Source organism: Carlito syrichta, unplaced genomic scaffold (genome assembly GCF_000164805.1).
Source record: "Carlito syrichta isolate Samal-C Ts95f unplaced genomic scaffold, Tarsius_syrichta-2.0.1 Scaffold304416, whole genome shotgun sequence".
Classification (NCBI taxonomy): Eukaryota; Metazoa; Chordata; class Mammalia; order Primates; family Tarsiidae; genus Carlito; species Carlito syrichta.
The window spans coordinates 74,732-91,603 of NW_007248512.1; the positions used below are offsets into that span (position 1 = coordinate 74,732).

A 16,872-nucleotide genomic window follows, 5' to 3' on the forward strand; every position below is an offset into this window, starting at 1 on the left:
ATGGAAGCAATATGGTACAATATATCTCACCTTATCAGGTATCTACTACGTACCAGACACTACTCTAGAGACTGGAGATAGAGTGGAGAAGAAAATAGATAAGGATACCTGACTTTATATAGTTTACATTTCAGTAGGGAAGATGGAAATGAAGCAAGGTTAATATGTAAAACATATGGAATGTTAGTGATAAATGCCAACAAGAAAAATAAAATAGGATTGAAAGCTTGAAAGTGTGTGTGTGTGTGTGTGTGTGTGTGTGTGTGTGTGTGTGTGTGTGTTTGTGTGTGTGTGTATGAGTGTGTAGATAGTGGAACTAAAAGGCTTAACTGAAAAAGTATCATTGAGTAAAGATCAGTGAGATGGTGAAAAATTTACAGATAACCGAGATAGGAACATTTCAGGTATAGGGAAAAGTCAATGAACAGCTTTATAGCAGGAACATGTATGTAGCGTGAGAGAACAACAAAGGATGTGGTAGCAGCAGAATAATTAATGTGCTTAGTAGCGAGAGAATTCAAAGAGGTTAAAAAAGATCAGGCAAGTCTGTGTTAAGGATTTGAGGTTTTACTCAGATGTTGAAAAGTTGAGCTGACCTCCTTTGTGACTGGCTTTCTCTGTCTGCCGTGGTGAGAATATATAATCAGAGAGAAAAGATTGAAGTAAAAGACCATTTAGTAGCCCATTTTGAAAAACGCACACCCACCAGAGATGATGGTACACTTTGTCTAGTGTGGTAGTAATGAACACAGTGATAACATAACTTTCGGGGTGTGTTTTGAGGTTAGAACCAACAGGAATTTCTAATGGATTGAATGTGGAGTTAGAAAAAAGAAGAGTCAAGAATTATAAAGACTGAGTCCAGGGACACTCCAAATTTCAAGCTCAAAAAAAATGATTAGGAGCTAGTAAAAGATGTTGAGTCAAGGTGGCACCTAAAGACGGAGGAGAACTCTATGTTCAAGTAGTTGAGGAAGCCAAATTAATATATAATTCTAAGAAGTAAAAGGAATCCTCTAAATCAAATTATAGTGATAGATAAGGTGAGAACTGAGAATCATCCATTGTATGTCATAGCCTGGGGGCCAATGGTGACATTGGTAACAGCAGCTGTAATGGGCCTAAATAAGGGAATAAGTGTCAGGACGGGGTATTTTTATTTTGTTCTGTCTTGAACAAGTTTTTACTTTGCAACATAGGCCCGTGGAAGGCCAATGTGCCCCCTTGGTGACACATAATCATTTAAAGTAAGGACTATTCCCTTCCTTTTCCAGCAATGTGTTTCTCTTCAGACTGTTGTGAAAGAAAATGTTGTTTAACTTTATCCATGCTTTTTGTGTGTGTTTCTATGAGAAAATGGGAGAAGGTAAAAACATTAGGAACTAAAAAGTTGTGCATATATTTCATTTGACGATTAATATTTGGGGAGTCAATCAGTGATGTTTACACTGATTTGTTAACACTTTTAATATGTGGTTATTTATACACTTCCTGTACATTTTCATGAGCAAGATTCTCTAATAAGCTTGTATGTCAATTTTTTAACTTAGTTTTTGAATTGTTCAGATCACCTTTAACTAGAATGAGCACATATTTTAGTTTGTCTGGTATAGTCTCCGTTTATGTCATGCCATTTGTCCCAGCTAAATTATTACTTGCTTCTCATTTGACTATAAAAATTATCTCACTTTAGAAAATAAATTATATGATGAGTCTCCTATAATCCCCTCAGAATCCCAGGATGGTAGGTATATTTATTGTTATTTCACATAGACAATATTTGGGCTCTGAAGTGTTGAATCACTTTACTAAGGCCAAATAGCTAGCAAGCAGTAGAGCCAGAATGCAAACCAAATGAGCAAAAAGAATGACTCAAAACTTTTCTTTATATTATTTTCTTTAATACCTCCTTGCTACCCTAAATTTTATTATTTATTTTATTTATTTTATTTTTTTGGAATTGGAATCTTGAACTCCATCACCCAGGCTGGAGGGCAGTGGGGCGTTCACGGCCACCCCAGTGTCGACCTGCTGGGCTCTGGCGATCCTTCCACCTCAGCCTTCCAAGTAGCCAGAACTACAGGCGTGCGCTACAATCCCCGGCTAATTTTTGACTTATTGTAGAGGCGGGATCTCACCAAGTTGCCCAGGCTGGTCTCGAATCTGCGGGCTCGGGCAATCCACTTGCCTCAGCCTCCCAAAGTGCTGGGACTGACTACAGGATGAACCACCTAGCACGGCCAATTTTATTATTTTTAATCAATCATCTGCAGCTGCGTCTGAAATGAAATGTTTTTTGGACTCTTAGTTGTCTTGTTCACACTCTTTGAGGCACATTTGTGCCCATAGTTTTCTTCATTTTGCAATATTCCTCTTTAAAGACATGTGACCTAACAGAACCCATATATCTTCTGAATATTGACAAGTATGCAGGGGCTGTTAACTGCTCCTTTTTAAGATCTATGTCTTTCTCTGTACAACAGTTATTCAGTTTGAGCAGTATACAGAGTTGATAATCAGCCTATACACTGTCAGTGTTCATTCTGAGTGATCAGGTTTTCCTTCTGATATCTTAGTATGTATGCTAAGTTAATGGTTAATAATCTCGAATATTCCTAACTACATTCAACTTGAAAGCTCACCTTTGCTGTGGTATGTATTCTGATATGCTCAAGCCTGTTTGATTAATATCCATTGGCATTCCCCGAGAATCAGCAGAGTATGTCTGAAAGAAAGCAAAAAATGTAAATAGAGGAACAGGGTTCTAATTGGGGATTTAAAATTTTTTAATTGTATGACCTTTTACAAGGGGGAACGCCCAAACAACAGAATGTTTTTATAGAAAATTGTGTATTTATTCTTACATGTTTAACCTTCAGTAACCTTAAAAGTACTCTCCATTTGATGCAATACACCTATCAAGACACTTTTTCCAATGCTCAAAACAGTTTTTGAACTTGTTGATTTTGATGGCTTGTAGCACTTCTATTTTTTTTGTTTGTTTGTTTCATTGCTTCCATATCGGCAAAATGTTTCCATTTGAGGACTTTTTTCATTCAAGGAAACAAACAAACAAACAAACAAAAATCACTCGGAGATAGGTCTGGTGAATAGAGAGGGTGGCACACAGGGGTCATGCTGATTTGGTCAAAACTGCTGAACACTCAGCATAACATGGGCAGGTGCGCTTGTAAATCACGCATCATGAAATGGGCAAACGCCTTGAAAGAATCTCCAAAAAAAAGTAACTGAAGCCAAAAGCAGTTTCTCACAACAACGCTGGCTGGTACACTGATGCTGATGGGTTTCTAGAACACTTACCTTACTAGGAAGCCTATACTACAAGCGGCCTGCCCTCCAAAAAGTAATTCTGGGTTTTTTGGATCCTCTTTTATATATGATTTAATCTTATTGATGCTCAGTTTTCTCTTGAATAAAATGGAATAAAATAATATTCTATCTCATCATTATTATTACATACATATGAAATAATGTGCATGAACTTTAATTTGGTAGACTATGTAAGGAAGCTTATTTTTAACATGGCCGTGCTAATGTTTGCATATTTTTTACAAACTTCGTGTCTCACTTTGCTTCTCTGACAAAATGGGAGAGTAATAGTACCTGCTTTATAAATTGTTTTTGTTGTGGTGATGGTTGTCATTGTTATTATTTATATTAGCATAACTGAAATAATGTGGTTAAAAAGTAATATATTAAAGCTCAAATATTATCCCTGAGATATTTAAATGTAAGTTTGCTCTTTTATTAATATTAATCAATTATTCTATTAAGGTTAGAAGTTAGAAATTATCATGAATTTAGAAGGCTACTGATCATTCATTTTCATTATTTGTGAAGACTATATAGTGTTCTTATTCTGTTCTTTATATCATTTCATGTTTAAAAAAGCAGAAACAATGTAAATAAAATAGGAACTGTTCTTATAGGAGAGGACAACTCTAAAACATTAACTCAGGGAGCACCAGTTTGCTCAGTTTATCATTGTTCTTTATGTGTATTGTCTCGTGTTATCAGTATATTTTTCTCTTCTTTCATTTCTCTGATTTTTTCCGATGCTTTTAAATTTGGGACACCTCAAGTCTTCCTGTCTTTCTTGATGTTTAATATTTTATATTTATTTAAATGTGCTTAGTTTTCTATTTTAATGTGTTCAGAGTGCTTTCCAAATAGCATTTCCCTTTTTTGTAGAATGATTTGAGTTTCTCCAGGTGTATTCTCAGAAGGAGGACTGCTGTATCGTATGGAAGGTCAATTTTTAGTTCTTTTAGAAATCACCACATTGTTTTCCACAGACGCTGAACTAGTTTGCACTCCGGGATTGGCAGTAGCAGGACACTGCCAGAGGAGGGAGGGGGCAGGGCCATAACATCAATAAGAGTGCCTGATCCTAATCCATGTGAAATGAAGTCCAATGGGAGCCCCAAACTTCACCTGTATGGAAACCACTTATGTACCCAGTCCTGACTTGTACCCCCACATATTTAAAATAAATAAAAAAGAGTTTTAAGAAAAAAAATCTTTTAACAGAAAACAAGTATTTAAGTATTGAAAAGCAAGGGTTCCATAAGCTGTTAAAGACAGACAATGTAGAACACAAAAATTGAGAAACTGAGAAAATGGAAATTTTGGAACTTTGGGATTTCGCCTTTAACCAGATTTTGCAATTACTGCATTTTAATGAACTTTTCAGTTCAACCAGCAAATTAGAACCTTTCATGGTTGTCCACATGTTTGTAGACACAATCTAACACTGTGTTTGGGAAACTGAATTTCAAGACCACCCAGAAGTTTAACCTTCTAATTGAAATGGGATCCTGGGAGCATATAATTACAAAACACCTCAGTCTGTGTGTTTTGAAAATTTGACATGAAATCAAAGTTATTAAAATGTGTCTGTCACCTTGAGAATTTCTTAACCAATGAGATGAAACTGAATTTTCATTTACTTCCCTTCACAGCAAAATGTAAAATGTGTATATTTAAGCTATAGATAAAAGATAAAACAGAACAAAACTGTCACTTTTTAGTTTCATTTCACTCTATAGTCTCAATTGTAATGAGCATTTTACGTATCGCAGCTGATTGTTTAATGTTTCCATAGTTTTGCCTTTTTCAGAACATCCTATATATAGTTGGAATCCTACAGTATTTAGCTTTTTTCCACTGAGTAACATGCATCTAGGCTTCCTCCATGTTTTTTGTATCTAGATAGTTCATTTTTAAACACTGAACAATATTCCATTGTCTATAAGTATCACAGTTTATGTATCCATCCATCTACTGAAAGACATCTTGATTGTTTCCAGGTCTTTGGCAATTATGAATAAAACTGCTATAAGCACTCATGTGCAGGTTTTTGTGAGGACATAAGTTTTCAACTTGTTTAGGAAAATACCAAAGAGCATGATGGCTGGTTCATATGGTAATGTGTTTAGCTTTGTAAGAAACCCCAAAGCTTTCTTCTATAGTGGCTATACCATTTTGTATTCCCACTAGCAATTATTGAATGGTCCTGTTTCTTCAAATCCTCACCAGCATTTGGTATTGTCAGTGTTTGGGAGTTTGGCTATTCTAATATGTATGTAGTGGTATATCATTGTTGTTTTAATTTACAATTCCCTGATAACATATAATGTGAAACACATTTATATGCTTATTTGCCATCTGTATATCTTCTTTAGTGAGGTGTCTATTACAAATTTTTTGCCCACATTTTAAATGGGTTATTTATTTACATATTGTTGAGTTTTAAGAGTTCTTTGTATATTTTGTATGAATTCTTTGCCAAATATATCTTTTGCAAATACGTGTTTGCAGTCTGTAGCTTTTCTTTTCATTCTATTGCCAGCATATTTTGCAGAGCAAAAATTTTTATTTTTAATGATGTTCAGATTATTAAATCTTTTAAATGAATCTTTGGTATTTTATGTAAAAATAAGCACAATCAACAAACCCAAGGTCATCCGGATTTTCTCCTATGTTATCTTCTGGGAATTTTAGAGTTTTGTATCATATATTTAAGTGTATGATTTATTTTGATTTAATTTCTATGAAGAGTGTAAGGTCTATGTCGTTTCATTTTTTGCATTTAGATATTGAGTTGTCTCAGCACCTTTTATTAAAAGACTTTTTCTCCATAGTATTGCCTTTTTTCTTTATCAGAGATCAGTTGATATTTATGTGGGTCAATTACTGAGTTCCATTCTGTTCCATTTATCTATCTGTCCCTTCTTTTGCCAGCATCATACTATCGCACTATCTTAATTACTGTAGCTTCATTTCAAGTCTTAAAATTAGATACTGTCAGGTGTCCCACTTATGAAACTCTATAACATAAATTTGAGAAAATCTTTATTGATTTGTAGTTTTACCTTAGAGTTTTTAAAAATATATAAAAATATGGATTACTTTATATATCCATATTTTTATCTATTTTTCACGCATGCGCGCGCGCGCATGTGTGTGTGTGTGTGTGTGTGTGTGTGTGTGTGTGTGTGTCAAAGTTCTTGCTCTAATGCCCAGGCTGGAGTGCAATGTTATAATTATGGCTCACTGTAGCTTTGAATTCCTGGGCTCAAGTAACCCTCCTATGTCAAATTCTGAGTAGCCGCCACACCTGTCTAATTTTGTTAAACTGTTTTATGAGACGGGAACTCTCACTATGTTACACAGGCTAGTCTCAAAGTCGTGGCCTCAAGCAACCCTCTCACCTTAGCCTCTTAAGTAGCTGTGATTACAAGCATGGTCTGTCTCTAGCTATTTGCTTTCAAAGGGACTACACTAGATCTGTATTATAAAATTATAGTTAACACTAGACACATAATTACTTTTTAAATTTAAACTCATTGAAATAAATTAAGTTAAATTAAATATTCATTTTCTAGCCAGGCTCCGTGGCTCAGCCTGTAATCCCGCGCTTTGGGAGGCTGAGGTGAGTGGATTACCTGAGCCCGCGGGTTCGAGTCCCGCCTGGGCAACTTGGCAAGACCTCATCTCTACAATAAATTTTTTAAAAATTAGCTGGGCGTGGTAGCGCATGCCTGTAGTTCCAACTATTTGAAAGACTGAGCAGAAGGATCGCCAGAGCCCAGCAGGTCGAGGCTGCGGTGGCCGGGAGCAGCCACTACACTCCAGTCTGGGCGACAGAGTGAGACTCCAACTCAAAAAAAAAAAAAAAAAAAATTCAAATTCATTTTCTAAGTGACACTGGACACCTTTTAAGTGCTCAATACCGACATTTGGCTATTGGCTACTTTATAGGACAACATAGATATAGAACATTTTAATCCTTGCACAAATTTCTACTCAACAATGCTGTAGGGTATGCATGCGTCTATTATATACCCCCCTACCTGCACTCTAATACTACACCTGAAAATACTTGCTTAAATGCCTTTAGATCTAAATAAAGATTCAAAAAATAATCTGATGTAAAATAACCTCCTCCATCAAATGCAGGTGAAATGTTTTTTGAATGCTATTACTTAGTCACAGAAGTGTTTTTCTTAATACATGCTAATTACAAATGACTTTCTTTGAATAGCTATGTTTTAGAACATATAACAATGTTATTGCCATATGTTTTTGATAATTATAGTAATGTAGTTCTACTGTATCATGGTTTAAAATTTATGTCTGCGTAGAGATTACACTAGTTCAATAGTATAGAATGCTGTTTTTTGTTCACTTAAATTATTTTGAATTTGTTGTTCAAAAGTAAACTTAGCCAGGCATGGTAGTGTGCACCTGTAGTTCCAGCTACTTGGAAGGCTGAGGTGGAAGGATCGCTGTGGCCCAGTAGGTCGATGCTGGGGTGTGGCCGTGAGCGTGCCACTGCACTTTAGCCTGGACGACGGAGGGAGATTCCAACTCAAAAAAAAAAAAAAAAGCAAACAAAAAATAGTTAACTCTGATTAGGAGAAATAAAGGAATTTATAAAGCTCTTTGAAATTGAATCTAGTTTTTTTTTGGAAATAAGAGTATTTTGACTATTTTAGGAAAAATAGTGTATAGTCTTATATGTAAATATGTTTTTCTGCTATAATATTCATGCTTGTGTATTTTTTCGATTTCATATACATACTAGATTATCAGGTTGATTTTTTATACTGCATATATACTTATTAGAAGTCATTTCACTAGTATGTTTATAAAAGTTAAATTCCATTTTGATGATCTGACATTTTATCTTTCATTGTTATGAATTGCCTGTTTTGTTTCTCTTTTTTGTGGTCTTACACTGCAATGACTCAGAAACTACAGTATAAAAATGTTTTGAATAGAAATTGTATTATTAAAAATAGTAGCCATTCTGGATTAAAATGGCTTGTGCTTTTTATTGCTATTTTGATGCTTTTGTTGGCAAAAAGAATTGAGAAAAAAGTCTTTAGATTCACATAGTAAGAGGACAGAGTGAAGTATCTCAAGGTTTGGAAGGGCAAGCAGAAGTTATGATTATTGTGTAGAGTCACAATCCTTGTATTGAAATATTCACCTTTGCTATCATGCTGCAGGCCATAGAGCGAGAAAAAGCCGAGAAGTTCAGAAAACTGCAAGATGCCAGCAGATCAGCGCAGGCCCTGGTGGAACAGATGGTGAATGGTAATTACACGGAGTTGATTTAGATAATCTTCTTAGGGATTTGATAAACACATAGGTTCATATTTATCAGCTGAATTATATCAGACAAGCACTTCTTGAATGCAAATTTAAATTAAAAGGAATTCGTATGTTTTTTATTATTTTTAATGGTAAGCAAATGATTAAGAAAAATTCAACTTTGAGTTCATTGGAAGAAAATGGGACGTGGTAGAATATTTTATCAATCTCTTGCAGAGAAATAAATTTTAATGCGAATCCTGCTCTCATTTTTCCAAATAACTGAAGAACAAAAGGTTTACAACAATAATTGGTAATGTGAGTAATCATATAAGACATGTAATATGATTATAATCTAATTGTAGATAGTTGTTTTCAATATATTTTTTTCCAAACAGACTAAAATTTCGTGGTAGTCTTTATTATTATATTTATCTCCTTATAGTATATTTGACATCTTCTCTGTTACTTCTTACCTCTTTCTCTTATATGAAAAAGAAAAAAAGTTTCTTCGGGGTAAACTTCACTTTTTAACTATTTTTTTTTTTTTTTTTGCATGAGACAAAAGCACTATGCTTGCAAAGCTCCTTTGAAAACAATGAATTAACATTAATCTTTGCTAACACTTAGTGCCTCAAAAACTATCTGTACAAAATGTATTGACATAAAATATAAACAACCTTCTTTCAAATTGTCATTACTATACTATTGAATTCTTTTCCAGATAAAAGGTATTTCATGAGAATCAGGGATAATGCTCTTTTCAAACAAGATTATTTTTCATTTTGCAAAAGATATGTTTACAAGAATATCATAAGCAAATATAACATGTTTTTGTTGTTCTTGTCAGCTTTTCACAGAATCCGCCTGCATTCTGGGGCATAAATTCCAAGTATATATAATTTTTTGCCTTAATTGCTATGTTGGCATTAAAAAGTTCAGTGATCTTCCTAGGAAATCAATTCATTTTCTTCTTCTAATGAGTCCCATGACTATCTGTATTTGCTTAAAAAATAAATACAAGCAAATATGACAGCTGAGAATTGGGTTAGCAAGTTCGTGAATATATAGATAATGAAAAATATTATTAGGCTGCTGTTTACATGCATATTGCTTGATGGTTTTTACTGATGCGTTTAGCAGTATATTCATGTTTTTAAAAGTATATGGTCTAAAATAGTCTTCTAGTTGTTATATAATTTGCCCCTAGGAACTACATTACCACTTTTTAATTTTAATAAGCTGATATGAGATATATACTTTTAAATGGTCTCATTTCATAATTAAATATTATGCATACTTTACCTCAGACCATCTGATAGCAGCATCTAGTAAATTATTAAAAATCATTCAAACATTTAGAAATTAAGGGAATGATTTTTTTGTAAGTGAAACTGCATATAATTTTAAAATGACCATGTGACTAGTAACTATTATTTTTCTAGCCTCTTGCCCTTATAACTCTAAGTTTTGTAGGAATGTAGAAAAATTCAGGACATATAGTAGATCCTTCATAAATACTAATTGACTGATTAAATCCTGTTTGCAAAACCAAAATTAAGGCAATAATTGAGATAATGGCATTGGTAATTTTGTTTAGAAACTAATTAATAATACTTCTGAAGAAAAATGCTAACTTTAGTAGACAGCAAAGAGTATTGGGGGTTGGAGGGTGCGATTTGACTCGTTCCAATCAAATTTTAAGCTACCTATTTGTTCTGTCAGTAAAGATATAATCTGACTGATACATGATTAAGCTCAAGTTTGAGTCTTAACGAGTAGTCTTAATGACTCCTTAATATAACCATAGCTCTGTTTCCCCATTAAATAAAACAATTTACATGATTATGAAAAATAGACTCCTATATTCTAACTTATCTTTAAATTCCTTTTTTGTCTTTCAAAAAACAAATTGCATAATATTTATTTTATATGACTGTGCAGATTTTAAGATGAGCCAGACACACAGCTGCCTTGAAGTATCTCCTTAGGTGAATTTCAGATGGACCCCGTACCCTCATTTCTAATAGCCCCTCTTGAATAGAGTCAAGAAATAGAGCTTCCTAGTGTGGTTCATGAAGCTGAAAGAAGAATTAAGTTTCTCCAAACCAGGATTCCCAACAGTTATTTCAGTAAAACTATTACATGTACAAGTCCAGAATGTTCTTTCTCAACTTTGAGTTTATGGAGCTATAATAAAACTCACAACCATGTAAGACACATATTTGCCCTTTTTAGTTTTGAAAGAAAAATGAGAGCTGAATCTGTGTAACTCATTTAAGACCTTGCTGGAGACCTGCTCCAACACGAGGGTTAGGGCCTGAGGCGAGAGAATCAAGAGCGGTGAAGAAAGAAGACACAAGTCAACTTTCTGGGTCGAGTTCGGGACTCTTCCAAAGTTTATTCAATTTTCACATGCTTATATAAGGCATTTTTAACCCTCAACCCCCTCACATATGGGCCCACAAATGCTTACATCATGTTTTTCTTTTACAATTAAACGTTTTACAATGATCTATTTGTTCCTCCCTGTCCCTTTTTGTTCCCATTATGTTAAAACCAATAGACAGGAACGAAACAATATCTGCTAAAAATTATTAACTGTAATATTTTAACCCTCTCCACTTTTATAACTTATTTTTAACTAAATTTTTACATGTAACTTAGCGGCAATATATTGGCGTTTATATTTATAACTAATTTTATTATTTCTTAATTATTTCCTACAAACTTTCCTATTATGCATCTATCTTTTTAAATTTTGTTTATATAAATCTAATAATACTTAACATCCTTTATATAAATTATAAAAACTTAAATCTAATATTTGATTATTCTTATATTCTATATTTATTTTCTATTTAATTATATTTTATCTAATCATTTTTATCCATTATCCTATTTTTTATCTATATAATTATTTTATATTTATTCTTCTATATTTAATTACTTTAATCATTATTCTTTTTATCTATATAATTACTTTATTTTATACTATTACATTTATATTACTAAATCATTTTTACCTTATAAATTTATATCTACTATATCTATACTTTCTTAAATCATGTTTAAAAGCAGCTGCCCTCAGGATTGACTTGTCTCAGGTCTCACAAACTTCCTCCTCCATCTTACCCGTCTAAGGTGTTATTTTAGTATAGGGTCTGTTAACCATTAAAAATAAAGAATGAGAACGTTTTTTATTTTCCTTATACACAATGGTTTTGCTTTTCATGGAAATGAAGGTAACAAAACATTCTCTAGCATCTCTAATGGCTGTGCTTTTGCTGTTGTTCCTTTCTCATGTCTCAAGCCTTAGTTTCACTAATACATCATCCTTGCCTATTATTAGTTAATGCTTTTTTTTTTTTTTTTTTTTTTGAGTTGGAGTCTCACTCTGTCACCCAGACTGGAGTGCAGTGGCCGCTCCCGGTCACCGCAGCCTCGCCCTGCTGGGCTCCGGCGATCCTTCCGCCTCGGCCTTCCGAGTAGCCGGAATTACAGGCACGCGCTACCATGCCCAGCTGATTTTTTGATTTATTGTAGAGATGAGGTCTCGCTACCCAGGCAGGTCTCGAACCCTCGGGATCCGGCAATCCACTCACCTCAGCCTCCCAAGGCGCGGGATTACAGGCCGAGCCACTGAGCCCCGCTAGTTAATGCTTTTGTTTGTCACCAGAAAGGGGTACTTTCTGTCTTATGCACGCACTCCTAAAGATCAAAGGGGCCCATCAACGGGATCCATGGGGCTTCGCCTCCGGCATGGCTGCTTTAGCTGGGGCCTTGCTCCCAGCCAGCGTTTTCCCCATATTCAGGTAGCCCTTACTTTGTCTTCTGTTAGGAGTTGCGTCTCCCGACAAGACCTCTTGTAAGTGACTGTTCCTTTTAACCAAATATATTTTCCTAAAAAATTCAGATAAAGGTAAATCACTTTTTTACAATGTTATAATATTATTCCACTAATACAAATATAACTATATTATAAATACATGTATATAGATATATGTACACATTTACATATACATTTCATGTATTCGTACCACAAAAAATATTTGGCACATATTGATAATGAAAAAATATATACAATAACACAAGTATTGCTATTATGAGTTAAAAACATTTTATAATCTATGTTTTGTATGTATATATACTCATACATACATAGGAAACTAAATTTTCTGCTTAAAATAATCTGCCCTAATATTAAATTACTTTTTTAAAATTTAGAATAACTTTGAAACTCTTCTATTTGCCTTGAAAATGAATCTCTATCATATAAAAATTTTTCATAACTTACATTTTACTTCTCTTTTGACCCAAAGTGATACATCAGATATATTTCCAAATCACTTTTGTCCATTTTTAAATTTTGTAAAACAATTAAATTTTAACTCCACTAAAGAAATATGGAAAGAAAATCTGTTGTTCCTGCAGGCAATTTCTTGAAGGAATTTAAGAAATAGACCGAGGCACACGGGATGAGGGGGAGTTTTAGGCTTATAGAAAGTAAAAAATTTGCCATGATTCCAATTTAGAAGTGACTCTCAATTGATGTTGCAAGGTACGGTAAAAAAAAAAAATCAGTGATATATCCTGAACACACTATGACTAGTAACATATGTTCACTTTTGTAGGGACACATGGAAGTTATGATCAATTAGAAGATAAATGCAAAGGTTTCCTTATAGATGCCCCAGTTCCTTTGGTCAGAGTGTTAGTGACCTTTCATGATCATAGATTAAAAAAGAAGCTACTAAAAGCGAGAATGTTAACTAAAAAAAATTATATTTTTGCATTTTGTCCTGGAATTTTGGTATAATTTTTAACTGTTTTGTCTCTTTCTTAACTATATCTTTTGTTTGAACTAACATTAAAATTAATTTATTCTTCCTATGTCAATTTCGATTGGTTGTCTAAGTTTGATAGAATTTAGAGTGGTAGAGAACACTTCTTACTAGAGATATTTTTGCAAAGATATAATCTTTGTGAAGTTTGCCATCAATATGTAAGATTAAGATCATAGACCTAGTCTCAAGAAATTGTTAACTTCCTAGAACTTTAATGAGAATAAGTGGGAGACTAAAGTGGCCACCTAGTGCTCTATTTGTATGTTTCTGTAGCTGTGTTGTATTGAAAAGGAGAGTTTCCAAATTTGTTATTTACTTTCATTTTGTTAAAGAAAGATGCAATATAAGCACTCTTTAAGGCCAATTTTCATATTTCGTTATTTAAATACAAAAATAGTGTAAGTAACCAAAGATTTAGGAAAAATTGTAGACATTAAATATAAAAAAATAATCTTGCTAATGCTTCAATAATATTGCTAACTAATTAACACTGGCTTCCAAAAATTGTATTTTGAACAACTTTTTTAACTGATCTTGCTTACTTCATGACAATGACCTTTCAACTTATTATTGAGATGGGATTTTAAGATAATCTAGAATCTAAATCCCATGCATACTTTATGTCTAAACACATATATGCTTTGTTTGTATCTAGTTAGGATTAAACTTCATTCGTATTTATTTATTTATTTGTAAAATAGTGGTCTTGCATGAATATACATATTTCCTTATTCAGATATAACAAAAAGCCTTGTTTAGATAAATTGTTTCTTCTTAACAAAATGGAAATTACCCCAAACTAATCATATCAAAACAATTATTTGAAAACTTGTGTAAGCACAGCTCAGGTTTCCATTTCTTAAGCTATAAAATGGTTTCACCACAATTTTCAGAGGAGACACTATAATTATCTAATAGGGTTAGTGGTGCTTTCTACATTAAACTGTGCTTCATTTCAATTTCTACATGTAGTTTTCTGTGTATTAATTAAGAGTCTGAAGACAATCACGTTAAGGAAATGTTTAAATAAAAGCAGTAATTATTAGTATATTAGACTAAAAGAATGTCTCAAAACTATCATCTCTGAGTGCTAGATTACAGTGTTTAAGGCAATACCTAATAGTAAGTATGCTAATGATTATAATTAAATAGCACAGAATGATGACACAGACAAGGGCTTTTCTTTTCTATAATATTAACTAAGTAACTGCATTTTTGTATTTTGGTTTATGACTTTCACATGAAGGATGTCATCTGAGTTTGGGCAATGACATTTTGTCAGATAGGTGAGGGCAAGGATTATAGTCAGTTTGACTTATTTCAGTGTAAAACCTATCATGATCACTGTAAAGGATTCTCAGTAGCAACAGCTCTTCTGATCAGATATTTTAATGGAAAGAAAGTTTGCAACTGGTCTGTATACAAATGGGACCATATGAAGTAGACCAGCTCCTCTGCAGTGAATGAGCATATCCTTCTTCTTCTCTTATTCCTTCCTCAATTCTGGGCGGTTTGATTTATATTTCCTCTTTCTCCACATGACACTTAGGATAATGTTCTACATAGAGTTCACGTTCAATAAATGTTGCTAATTGACAGGCACATTTTTCTTGGTTTAAGTCTAGTATTTAAAAGGAAGAGCCTCCGTGCTTATGTATGTATGCACATGTGTGTGTACACACGTCCATGTTTATGTGTGTGTGTGTATGTGTATGAAAGGAGAAGAATACTGTTGTGGGAAATTAGTGGCAAAAACAAATAAAAGTAAGAAATTGGCTTTTTTCTTTTCCAGTTTGATGATGCTTGAAAATAGACAAAATGAAAAGGGACTATATTAGTAAAATATATGCTGTCTTTGCTAGGGATATGAGTTTTATATATCCCATTAATTTTTAAAGCTCTTTAATTAAATGGCATACCGGTTATATACAGTGTGGTCACAGAATCCTCTAGAACTTAGTCTTAGAACTTATCTTCATGGATTCTGAATAAATTTCTATTACATTTTAGGCTATTATATTGAATGCTAAATGGACTTGTAATGATCCTCACTTAAAGTGCAACAAAGATAGGAGACTATTTATTAGCAACTTTATTTTAAGTTTTTATCCCAAATATTCTTTTAATTCAAGAGCTCTGGAAACACACATTTTGCATTATTCTACTCTGGCTTCATGGCTAATGATGAATATACTTGATGAGGAATACTTCACTTTAAGTGGCAGTTCTGAAGTACTTGCATGGAAGGTGGTGCACAATTAAAATTATTCTAACAGTCTGTTATGCACTGTACACAAGTAATAAAATTAATGGATGCTCTTCAAGTAATGATCCATTTCCTCTGGGTGCAATATATTTATTCATAGACTATTTCAGGGGTTGTTTAGAATATGAGATGTGAATGGATTATGATCCATTATCCCTGAGATTCTAATTTGCTGCTACAAAATGGTTTCCATAAGTATTGTTCATAATGCCTGGTGCATTAGTGTTTGTATTCTTAAATAGCTAACAAAATATTAGAAAAACAGATGCTCTAATGATTGATACCTAAAACTTTGCAGATATTTACACTTACAAACTGTCATCAAACTGAAAGTTTTCAGTTAAGGAGCAGAATTCTATGAAATACTCATAAAACAATTGTGTATATAATAGTCAAAGTCTTCAAATGTGAATATTAAATTGGAAAACACTTAGAATCATTATTTATTCTAGAAAAGAACCTTCTTATATCACTAGAACTACTGACATTTAGATGGTCCGTTACTTCATAAAATTGAGGTAATGGCATTTCTAACGTTAATTTAAGAGAGAAACATTAAGTAGTGTGACATGTGATAGTGCCTCCCATCCCCTGCCCAAGGATTTTATAGCCCATTTGAAGCAAGAGAGACTGTGTGCTTGTTTGTGTATAACTTTTTGCTTCTGTGTGCATTGCGTCTCTAATGTTTGTATTCACATGAAGTAAGCTATTGATTTGGGGTTGGGTAAGTTCAAAAGTACAATGTAGTTATTCTATTCTAAGCTGAGAATTTTATCAGAAACTTTCAGTGAAGATATATTTCCTAGAGGTGTGTATAGTTTAAAAGAAGAGGGTATGTTCTACTTGAGCAGGAAGCATATTTACACATGAATTAATAAGATGTTTTTCTACAAATTTGTCATAATGAAACACCTGATTGTCTGTAGTAAACATTATGTCTTTTCTAGTGACATCTATAAGTTTATTTATTTATTTATTTATTTATTTATTTATTTATTTATTTATTGAGTGGGAGTCTCACTCTGTCGCCCAGACTGGAGTGCAGTGGCCGCTCCCAGCCGCCGCAGCCTCTACCTCCTGGGCTCTGGCGATCCTTCCGCCTCAGCCTTCCAAGCAGCCGGAACTACAGGCGTGCGC

The 16,872-nt window shown here is 33.5% G+C and overlaps 1 protein-coding gene across 1 annotated transcript in view; it reads left to right on the forward strand.

Annotated features, from left to right (window-relative positions):
• The window catches only part of LOC103262259 (dystrophin-like), a gene marked incomplete at its 5' end in the record, with an annotated part of 166,531 nt that overhangs the window by 58,121 nt on the left and 91,538 nt on the right, over positions 1-16,872 (forward strand). Inside the window, one exon of the mRNA XM_008059882.2 lies at positions 8,538-8,625. Coding sequence (XP_008058073.2) covers positions 8,538-8,625 — 88 coding nt within the window. The remainder of the gene's footprint in view (positions 1-8,537; positions 8,626-16,872) is intronic.